The sequence below is a fragment of the Branchiostoma belcheri genome, unplaced genomic scaffold (assembly GCF_001625305.1).
Source record: "Branchiostoma belcheri isolate BF01 breed outbred unplaced genomic scaffold, Haploidv18h27 scaffold17, whole genome shotgun sequence".
In the NCBI taxonomy this organism is placed as follows: domain Eukaryota; kingdom Metazoa; phylum Chordata; class Leptocardii; order Amphioxiformes; family Branchiostomatidae; genus Branchiostoma; species Branchiostoma belcheri.
In genome coordinates this window covers 3,052,523-3,064,250 of record NW_017803157.1, presented here as the reverse complement: position 1 = coordinate 3,064,250, position 11,728 = coordinate 3,052,523, and the positions used below count along the sequence as shown (strand labels likewise).

The 11,728-nt window shown below is 41.7% G+C and overlaps 1 protein-coding gene across 2 annotated transcripts in view; it reads right to left on the bottom strand.

The window, feature by feature from the left end:
- The window catches only part of LOC109466641 (protein atonal homolog 8-like), a 9,584-nt gene extending 5,346 nt beyond the window's left edge, over positions 1–4,238 (bottom strand). The window contains exons 1-2 of one of the 2 annotated variants that reach the window (XM_019764372.1): positions 3,276–4,238; positions 2,213–2,343 (exon numbers count right to left, since the gene is read on the bottom strand). In XM_019764372.1, the coding sequence (XP_019619931.1) occupies positions 2,236–2,343; positions 3,276–3,950 (783 nt within the window). In that variant the 5' untranslated portion in view covers positions 3,951–4,238 and the 3' untranslated portion in view covers positions 2,213–2,235. Of the gene's footprint in view, positions 1–2,212; positions 2,344–3,275 lie in introns of those variants that run through there. The other variant, XM_019764373.1, reaches the window with a different exon arrangement.
- Positions 4,239–11,728: the final 7,490 nt, after the last annotated feature.

The window sequence follows — 11,728 nt, the reverse complement described above, 5'->3', positions numbered from 1 at the left end:
CTTTTTAGGCCGATTTCTACGATTTATTCACCCCGCAAAAGAAGTCTGGTGGAGACTAGTCAGTCACACGTGGACATCATATGGGGGGTCTGTCTGTTCTTTCATTACTTAAATACATTGAGTTGACCATGCCACACACCAGTGTCCTACTAGTACTTAATCCCTTACTCAATCACTCACACACTTACAGACGTTCCACTGCACCTTTATTTCTTCAGTATGAACAGTTACACCGAACATGTTCACTGGTGCAGAAATACTAAGGGTATTTATCAAGCAATTAATTAATTAATCAGATTGATACAGGTTAAGTTTAGGTTATGATTGTTCTTGTATTTCATATTGTATTGAAATTATGTGCCCTTTGTGTTTTGTCCTTATATGTTGACTCTCTAATATCAGCTTTGCTGCCTTGAGTCAGTGTAATGTCCTGTTGCATTTTCAATAAATAAATAAATAAATAAATCAAGCAATCAGTGAATCATCTCACATTTCTGACACTAATGCGGAATGGAGTTTTCTCCATTCTTCTACCATTGTTTTTCGTCCCTGTGACGTCGGAAGTGTGTTATAATTACGTGTGGATCTGTCATAGCGCTAGCTTTGTTTCCAAACGTATTACAGCATTTTAATATAGCTGCCGAGTGCCTTGCGCTGAGATGTAGCCTGGTATTCAGTCTATCGTGGTTTATAGGACGGGCTCTCTTCGGGAGTGCAGGAGCTCTTCACCGCCTGGCTCAGCTAGGTTATCCGGTAGGTTTTGCACGACGAGACTCTCAACTCCTGGCGTACTCTCCAAGCAGAGGTTTGGGTTTTGGGGGTATTTTTAGCGTGCTTTTAGACTTTTTTTAAATCAGGGTTTCTGTTTTGCACTGAATTTTTTTCCCTTGGGTTTGGTGGGAAAAAATTCAGTGCAAAAGAGAAACTCCGATATAAAAAAAAGTCTAAAAACACGCTAAAAATACCCCCAAAACCCAAACCTCTGCTTGGAGAGTACTCCTGGCGTACAAAACTATTTATTAGCAAAGCTCCTACATGCGTAACACTCCCACTGGACGGCCTGTTGAGCTGGACGGAGAAAAACTATTAGAGCCCCAACCACGATAGACTTAGCCTCTACCAGGCTTGCGGAGAGGACGAAAGAGACTCGGAAGCTGTCATAGTTTTGGCTACCAGGCTAGATCTGTCACCACACCACCGCCTCAACACCCCACAACACTGGCGCCTGCCTCTACACTTCGCTATTTACTGTACCGAGCTGAAGAATTTCCCCCTCTGACCCTCTAATCTCAGTCGACTGCTTCAAAGGCTCATCTGTTCCGTTGGGTGAAAACAGGACGGCGTTCTGTGGGGTCGACGGCCTTGGAATAGGCGCGTGTCAGTGGCAACCGCCAGGGGACATGTGGCGGATGGTGTGGTAATGTAACATTTTTTGGGGGCCCGTATGCTCTTTTCCGTAGAGCGTAATCGGCCGTTTTAATTCTACGTAGAGCGTAGACAGACCGCTTTAATTCAACGTAGAGCGTAATTTGCGTAGAGCGAATTTTGCGTAGAGCGTATTCGCCGTTTTAATTCTATGTAATGCGTTGTGGCCACTTGGAATTTATCGTAAGCCTGGTAAAGCGTAATCGTGAGCTTTCAGAATTCAGCGTAGAGCGTTGTCGGGACCCCCCCATGCAGGCCCTCATTCTTGCATCAAAAATTGCTCAAAATACAGCTTCAAATGTAGTACAGAATGTAGCTGCCATGTTAATTAATAGATCTTTGATGGTAGTTTGTTCTGTCACAGCCAGGATGAAAAGTCTGGGACGAATATTAATGTGACCGCACCGCATCCAATGCGATAGCGAGGGCGACAAAGCAAAAGTATTCGTACTTGTAGCGTTTGAAATAGCCCCCAAACGTGAGACATCTCTTTATAATTCATCCCTTGGGTACCGCTAATAAATAGCTAGATCTAGCCTGCAATATGAAACAAACAAAAAAAGTTTTCTGTCAGTGACATCGCATTTTATTTGCGTCACGGATATCAGTACTAATATGTTATAGGGTGGGGTTGATTCAACTTACTACATAATATGACCAGAAAATTTACTTTGAAAATCCAGGTTATGAGATTTCCCTGAAATCTCTTTGGATGCCTTTTAAAGGCCCGTTACCCCTGACTAGCTATCAGTTGGCATTTACTAGTAGTATGTATCAGTGGGGAAGTGGTGCACACTTGGTGTTGACATGTTACCGGAGGTGCTGGGGAGATAACCTCCTCTGTGCAGCTTGAATAAAGACTGGGTGGGCATAGCCTGCTCCTACAGGCGTGTAGGACTCTAAAGAAGAGACACAAACCTGTAAGAAACAGGACAGTAAAAAAAAACCACTGGTCCCGGGCCGGGGTTCGAACCCACAACCTCCCGGGCCCCAGTCAGACACTCTAACCTCTCCGCTAAAAGGTCTAAACCCCTTTGCAGGATCTGTTGGTAGCGCCTATAAACCCCCCACTGTTACAAACCCACAAACTCATCAGCCACACGAAACAATACTTCCGTACTCCGTACGAAGGAGTTCAAAAACCTCCTGTCTCTCTTGTCTAGTTTTCACTCCTTTTTGATTTTGTTATACCCCAATTAAAAACGGGAGTTCCAAGGCGTGTCTACATGTATGTGTGTATCCATATCTGCAGGCATTTCAACTGTAACTTTATAGGGATCTGCTGCGCATAAGTAAGGGAAACAAACAAACAAAAACGTTCTTCTTGGGTGCAAATCGTGCTGGAGGACCCTTTGAGAATGACTTAAAATTATTTTGCAGCGTCATACTTTGTGCAATATATATTTTCAGCGTCATACTTTCTGCATAATTTGACATGCAAAAGTATTTTCAGCATACAAATTTGGATAGCGCCGATATTATTGACACAGGTGCGCCTAATGCTGCAAAATTTTGTGTGCGTCTACAGCTTGAAGACCATTTTGAAGTTTTCTCTTAATGTAAAAAAAATCACGTAGTCATAAAAACTTACCTTTCTTGTGTTCCATCAAGTATTAAAAAGCTTGGTAAATAAATATCAACATGGTTTTTGAGTTTTGATAACTCTTTTGAAGACCGTTTTTTAGTTCTTCCTTTCATGTAAAAATAATAAATCACATAGTCATAAAAAGCTAGGTGAATAAAATTAATATGGTTTGAATTTTCATACATATTTTTGAAGACCGTTTTTCCATTTGATGTAGAAAAAAATGATAAACGACGTGGTAAAAAAAAAGTTATTATGATCTTACTTTTCTTCGTGACCTTGCCCGGCCTTCCATCTGTAGTGTCCTCGTGCACTGGTCCACACACTGGGCGAACTCCAGACTCGCTCTATGTCTGCTGTAGTCCTGGCCGTTCAGACAGGCCAAGGCCGTTATATAACTACAAGCCACACGTAGGATCGCGAGCTTGGAGAGTTTCTGGTTGTAGGAGTAAGAAGGGACCGCTCGCCGTAGACTCTCGAACGCCGCGCTGATGGTATGCACCCTGCTGCGTTCCCTAGCGTTCGCTACGATCCTCTTGTCCCTGGTGAGAGTTTTGTACGGCCTGCCTCTCTGTCTGGACGACGGGGACGTGTCCACGGACCAGGGTACGGGAGAGGGAGGGTAGGCGTCCGCCGAGGAGAAGGAGAACCTCTCGGTAGGCCCCTCCAGTCGAGACACCAGCGGGAAGGAGTGTTGATCTGGTCTGTCAGCTGTTGCACGCTCGCCTTGCAGCGTGGCAGCGTCGACAGCCAGACGGGCCACATCGTCCTCAGAGTCGGATTCCTTCGGTCGCTTGGTCAGCTTGCGGGGTTCCCGAGCCTTTCTCTTGTTTCTCCGAGGAGGTCTGGGTTCTCGTTCGGGTTCAGGCGCCGCCCCCGCCCGAGAAACATTCCTAATTGTCTCGGCAGGCTGCTCGCAGGTGTCGCTCGGGCTTGCCATCCCGCTATGTGCGATAAGGGCTCGCCAACAGTGAGCTAGTCCTCGCTGGCGATCCTGCAGGACCTCCCAAACTCCAGATGTGAATGTTCAAGAATTTATATTTAAATTACTAATCGCACCCAGATGGCTATCTACAAAAGCTGCCGCCGGCTGGCACAGAACCGACAGCTTGGGTCAGTTGTCATGTCAGAAATTCCAACTTCCATCTCACAACACTGGCAGGCCTGGCGCGGCCGGGTGGTTGGTTGGGGTACCTGGGCAAGCCTGGGACCAGGTGGGGCGGGTAAGGTTACACCCACTGCTACACCCCTTGTGTCCGCGTTCTGCCTCCTGACAGCAAAGCTCCCCACTTACTCGGGACGCAGTCATCCATTTATGATAAAAAACCAACCTGTCAGTTTACCGAGGGAGACTATTAGCAACCAGGGCACCACCTGTGCGCGGGGTTTAACAATGGAGATGTGTTCCACGGGCCTGACGCAAAATCGGAGGGGTGTGACGGTTGCGACAGGTGCTTTTTCTCTGTAAACCGGACGCGCCAAAATAGCTTCGACCCGCAACGGAAACGCTGTGCTTGTACTGAAGATGTTCGAGAACATTCTGACGGGGTTTTAGTGGGTTAAGCGAGAAGGGAAGTGTGCGTGTGTTACGGAGAGAGTTCCATGTCTCCCCACCAGATGTGAGCCGATCCGACCCGCGGCAGAAGTGTTTATTGTAACCCGAGTCAGCCCGCTATTTAGCCTCGCTCACTCTGGGCCAACATCCAGATGCAGAAAACCCCCCTGACAACTGTGTATGGGCTATGTATGGGGGATATCAGTCAACTGGAGGCCAGGTCAGATCGACAGAGGGTCATAAAAGTTATATAGAAGCATACATTCATAGATAATGTTTAGGGAAGGTCTTGAAAAATATTTATTCTAACGGTGCTAATATATTGGATATACTGTAGATCATGCAAATAAACGAAAAAGAATGTATTATGTTGCTACAAGAATTGAAGAACGCTATTAAAAAAAAATGAGTTATGTATGAAAAACAGCATGTGCATTCACGGGATAACGCCAAAATAGAGCAACCGCCAAAAAAGTCGGATGCGAAAGTCCTGGATGAACACCGAGCCCAAAATTACTTAGAGTAATTTAGTTACTGCAATGAAACACACCAAGACCTTGGTTTCCAATAATAAGACCTCTTTATACATAAGTGCTTTTTGGACAGAGATTTATCGCATCTTTATACACTTCAACGTTTTGACACAAGGCCTGCCAGAACCATATGTGCGTATCCAAACAACAAAACAAACGACACTTTTTGTTCTCGCGGGTAAACAAAAGTTATGTTTTTTAAAAGTGATTTATTCCATGCTGATATCTGAACTTGATGCTTTAATGAATTATTTCTCAATTTTAGGTGTAACATAGCGTCTAGCTACCATGTTTGTATACATGATATCTATAACTGTTTAGTTCTTCATGCAATCAAAGAGCGGACAATCTCTGAAAACCTCGCACTGATTTTGTTCCACTTTCTTCTCCTGTATGTTCAAGGCCTCCAATGCAATTTCGGGGCGGCAAACTGAATTTTCAAAGTCAATTTTCTGGCCATTCTATTAATGTATTAAGTTAAATCTATCACATAGCATACTGATATCTGTGAGGCAAAAATAGGACGTCGCTGACGGAAAACGGCGGGTTCTAGTTATTTATGGGCGGTACCCAAAAATAAAGAGACGCCTCATGTAGCTTGTTTTGGGGATAGTTCAAATGCTTCGACTTAAGTATAAAATGGTGACAAAAAAAGGTCTAAGACGTGACAGTAAATGTCAATAACATGAAGACAGATTTCCTCATATCCAGAATATATAATTATCTTTTGCCACACTGAAATTGCATTGGATTGCTTTTAAAGGCATCCAATGTGACTTTAGGGCAGTAAAACTGGAAATATTCTGGATAAGGCAATCTTTGTGATATTTACACACACAGCTTCGCATTAGCACAATGAATCAGCCTTTCACACTTTGGGCGTTTAAAACTGAAGAAACAATCCCCCAGATGAGCCTTTAATTTCTGTGTAGTACCCTAAAAATCAGCCCAGGGCCCTTCCAGTAACCATTTCCGTCAGAATTTTTGCCCCATGTCATGAGTGTGAATATACTCGTACATTGGGATTGTGTGGTTTCAGCTCATCAACGACTAAAATATTGCATTTGAAAAATCGGGTGTCCAAACCCTAAAAACTGCATGCCTTTAATTTTTTGTGACGGCCGATGAAAGTTTTGCTACCAGCCTAGAGGGTCTGCATGGGGGGGTCCTGGCAACGGTTACGGAAATTCAGCAGGCCGATAACGCTTAACGGTAAATTCAGGAGGGTCGGCAACGCTTAACGGTAAATTGACAGGCTTTTTTTTCGAGCTGCACTGGATTTAGTATCTTGCTTTGTGAGAAAGGTGATCACTGACAAAATTACGTATACCTTACATGTAATATAGCATGCATTTAAGGTATGTGTTCCCTGTGTTTCCCACCTGCCCTGGTCCCCGAGTGCGTCCACAAATAAAGGTGAGTCCGAGTCGACGTCGGCCAGCTTGCATGTTTTCAGTTTAGGATTTTGAGAGGGCGCTCGTAATCTAGGGGGTCCGGGGGGATGCTCCCCCGGGAAATTTAGGATTTTTAAGCCTTCAAAAACGCAATTTACCGCATTTTGAGAGGCAAATCATGGTGTTGAGAGTGTGTTGTCGGTCCTTCTGATGTTTACATGTTTTTACTCAAGATTTTGTTAATTTGCCTGTCAAGGTTAACGTTGATGGATTCGTTAAAAAAATCTGTAACTCTCCGCAAACTTCCGGAAATTGACGGGAAAGCTGGTTCTGGCTCGGAGCCGAAGGGACCGAGCGCAGAAGCGCGAGTCGAGCGCCAAAGGCGCGAGCAATGTAGGGGGGTCCGGGAGCATTCTCCCCCGGGAAATTTTGTATTTTTAAACCTTCAATGACACATTTTCCTGCACTTTGAAAGGCAAAATTAGGCGTAACGAAGAATTATTCATTAACGCTTAACGCTGAATTTAGGATGACAAATAACGTTTTACGTTGAATTAAAAGGACCAATAACGCTTCACGAAGAATATACCGATAACGCTTAACGTTGAATTAGAGCAGGCCGGCAACGATTAACGGTGAATTAAAATAGCCCATAACGGTTAACGAAAAAGGGCATGCAGACCCTCAGCCTAGCCTCTACCAGGCACCGCGGATCGCTGGAAAAATAGTAGAAATTGGCCGAAATAAAGGGATCATGAGTATACCAGAGAAGATCCAGGGCCAAAGAAGCTCACAGGACTTGCTTTCCAGACTTTTGTATCGCTTTCGTACATTCCCAGCAGTATGTTAACTTCAGAGATTTGGAAGGAATGTGTGAGAAGGTCTACTACTCCTTTATGTCCCACTGTACTTCAGTCGGTCTCACACAGCACTTTACTTATATGAGTTATATATATATTTCTCGCCTTTATTAGCATTTTAGTCTCCCACAACACTGTTAGTTATTTATACTTTTCTCGCTGTTGTCTTGTCTAGTACAAACCAGTATTTTAGTTGATCTCACACAGCACTGTTACTTTTGAATATTTTATTGCACAGACTCCGTGGGTCGCAAATTGGATCTTCTATGGCCCTGGATCTTCTCTGGTATACTATCCCTTTATTTCCAGCGATCCGCGGTGCCTGGTAGAGGCTACCAGCCCGGTGCCGCGCGGCACTCCTCCCCACAGCTGTGTCAACAGTTTGTTCAACGTTCAAACAAGAAAGTGCTTCCAACACCCAGTCGGGTTATTCTCGCACAAATAAGGTGCCGTAATAATTGGAGCCGGGCACATAAAAGGTGCAAGGCGCACTTCAGACATTGAGAGACAGCTGTGTATCATGTTTTCCGGACAAAAATAAAAAAAAGTCTGTAGTGTATGCTTTCTCGTTTTCGATTTCACTACCAGGGGTGAAATGACAAAAGCATCATTAACGAATTTGAAAACATGACGTTACGTTAAGTTGCTGTCACTGTCAGAAAAAAAGAATGAAACAAAGTCGAACTCAAACTTTCAAAGTCAAAGTGTACTTTGTGAAATTTAACTACCAATATTTGTATACCGTGATAGTGTACGTGTAGTATTAAGGAAAGAGGTACATAATTAGAGAGCTATAAAACGAAAACGAAAAAGCAGAAGAAAATTTGTTATAAAATCAGGCCATTCAGTTTGTTTTCACAACTATGCTGTTATAGATTCAAAATGCATGATGTTGATAACTTGATGATCCACGATTTCTACTGGGTGAGTGTCGGCGTTCTTCGGCCTTCAAAACATGCCTTATCCAACAGCGACATCAAGCGGCGAACATGAACAATGCAGCAAGCGCAGTAGTGTTCTCCATTGGGCCATCGTGATTTCATTACATTGTATATGGATGTAAAAATATGCAAATTATAAATTGCAAAAAGATACTACTGTTGTAGAATGCCAAAGGAAAAGATGAAAATGTGAAGAAATTAAAATGAAGAGTCTAGTATTTTCCATACCATACTCTCTATTCCACCTTCATGACCACATAGATTTCATAATGAAGGCAACATTTTTTGCCAAACTTTTTATTTGCTCGCATCAGTTTTGGGGTTCCCAGACGATATTATCCATATACGTATTCAAATTAACATGGCCTAACTTGGAAAAGTCTAGAGTGACATATGGCCATGGGTGATCACACAATCATTAACAGGCTACATCCCTCCAATAAAAGCTCTACAGCTTCGACCCTCACATGCTGGACACTCCTAAACCACATGTGGAAACCTTCAAGGGCAGCCTGCAGTACCGAGGGCCTGTACTGAGGAACAGTCTTGCTGCTGATCAGCGGCAACTGACAGCAACTTCAGCATTTAAAAAATGGACTGTAGATGACCGCAGATGAAATTTGCCTATACTGAGACTGTTTTGTACATGTAAATGTTTGTAACGTTATTTGTATATTGTTGTGTTCAATTTGTGTCATGTAATTTTTAATGTGTGCCCAGGGATACCTGAAAATCAGATCACCTGATTTGAGGTATGCCATGGTAAAATAAATAAACTTGAAACTTCAATAAAAGCCCATAACACAAATATTTTCAGCATCAAAGAGTTTAATTTGCAACAGGCTTATTTTGCCAAACAAAACAGCATAAACCCAGTTCCTCTCTGTACATAGATCAACAAGTCTCACTTTGAAATAACTCTGATGAAATAACATCTTTTTTTTTCCATTCAACCATTTGGAAGCATTCTCTCTCACACACCAATATGATATTTACCACAACTAGCAACATTTATATTCTTTACCTCTCTCTGCATCTAATGAAACACCACAATATTTTCACTGTACATAATATTCTTTCATTTATGCCTTCTTACTTAGCATAGTTTGTCACCGAATATTCAATCCATGACTAAATCTCCATGTTGATCACAGCTGTTCTACTTAGTTGTGTTGTTTCTTTATCTATAATTCTACAGTTTCCATAAATGCTGTTCACCAAGCATAGTCAACAACTGTTCCAACTTTCAATGTTAAATGCCTTTAGATAAGTTTCCCTACTATTTTACAAGTCAGCACATACAAATGAGATGCTCAATACTTTGTTGCTGCATCATCCTATACCAGTTAGATCTGTTTGGCCAAAGTTTCAGTACAGTTAGCACTACTGAAAAAAAGAATAGAAATGAAGTCTACATGTAACTGTTGTCACAAAAATGCAGATTCACGCTAAGTTCAACCTTACATTAAGTTCTACATAGATTTTCGTCAGAGCAGCCACTGCATACATGTATGGTAAAGCAATATTATTTCTAGTTACGTCTGGAGTTACACAGTACATGTAGCATCCACTATTGAAGAGATAAAGTTCCCATTTTGATGATCAGTGTCTCATGTATCAATCTGACTACTGACTACATGTCAACTCAAACTCCATTCTTACATGATGTTGAAATATTTTTAGGTATCTGTTGGTCACAGGATTTCAATCAAGTCAAAAGTGAAACATACAAACCAAGTTTAAGATTGTATCAACATATTGTGTGCTTCTTTCATTTCTGTCTTCTTTCTTGACTCCTTTTATGCAAAAGAAACAAAACATTACAATGTCCACAACAGCCTATAACAACAGGCTTTAACACCTTACAAGTAAACGTCATATTGTCTTTATACATTGATATTTCCATAATAGCTTGTATTTTGGTACTACTTAAACAGCTCCCAAGCTCTGAGAGAACTGAGTTACCATATTTAAGTGTCATTGTTTCTGCTGCTTTCTGGCTGTGTATTAACTGGTTTCAGTAGTGAAATTCTGTGACAGTTTATTAAGTCTCAATCCTAAAACTGCTTACTAAATGTAGACTGTTTCAGTACTTACTAAATGTAGACTGTCCCAGTACTTACTAAATGTAGACTGTCCCAGTACTTGTAGTTGTTAGCATGTATACGTATATATATTTTTACCTGTTACAGTGTAGCACAGTGCAAGGCAATATTGGAGTTGGATTTAAATTTTGCCAATCATCTAAATATACAATTCACTACTGTATACAGGGCTAGATATGGAGTGTTGAGCAATAGCTAGATAAGCAGTATGTCGGCAGAACGTACTGCGCCTGCGCAGAACCCTGTATTTTCATGTTTTTCGGTGGATTTTTGGTCAACGTTGCATTAGAATTTTGCCTGTTGCAGAAGATATCTTTTCCGACACAACATATCGAAACTACAGACGGAATGGTAACCTTATATGCGCAAATACAACCTTATATGAGACGTTCTGCCGAAGTGCTATGTATAATACATTATGGGTTTCGCGCAGGTGTAGTACGTTCTGCCGACGTGCTTAGATAAGCTTCATTGCAACAGTCTTGAATCTACATTGTATTTTGATGACTCTGAACGAATTTGAGTTTTGCAATAGACCCAGAAACAAGTTTCCAAGTCTCCTGCAGCACTAAGTGTGTTTAAGAATACCAGCTTGCTACTAGAATACACCACTTGCATTTTACAGCTGTTAAGGTATCATAAAGATGACATATTTCCAAGGCCACACCAATTTGATTTGTTGGTTCTCAGATTTTTTTTTTCAGAAAAAATGTGAAGCAACAGTGGGGTGAAATATGCGTAGGCATCCCACAATAGCCCTAAATATGATAGGAGCCATGAAGTCAACATACTTAGGCTGGGGTTGCTGGATTATAATTCATGCAATGAATTTTGAACTTTTAATAAATCCACTGCATTGATAGATGGAAAAAGTCGACTAAGAAGACAAGGACTTGGGGCCAAAATATGAGCAGTTTGGAGTTGATTCAGAACCTAAAATGTTGCTTTTTTTGAATAAGGAAAAAAGCAAAGAAACGAATCAGAGAACCAATTTATTAAATTGGTGTGACCTAAGCTAGAGACAAAAACGCTCACGTCAGTGTGTGTCCTGAACAACAGACTTTCATGGCAAACATTCTAAAGTTGGAAGAAAGAAGAGTAGACACCTCAAACTTACAACAAAAAATACAAAATTTACATGATATTTCTCTTTGAAATTCACCTTTCTGTGGGGCATGTTTTGCAAAGATAAATCAGTATGGAGGAAAAGTTGTTGCGAAAAAATTACTGAAGGATTTTTAAAATAAATGATTCAAACTTGGAATGACAATTTATTTTCATCACATTTCAAGTGATGAAGCGTCATTATACATTGTAGGTCTGACTTGAC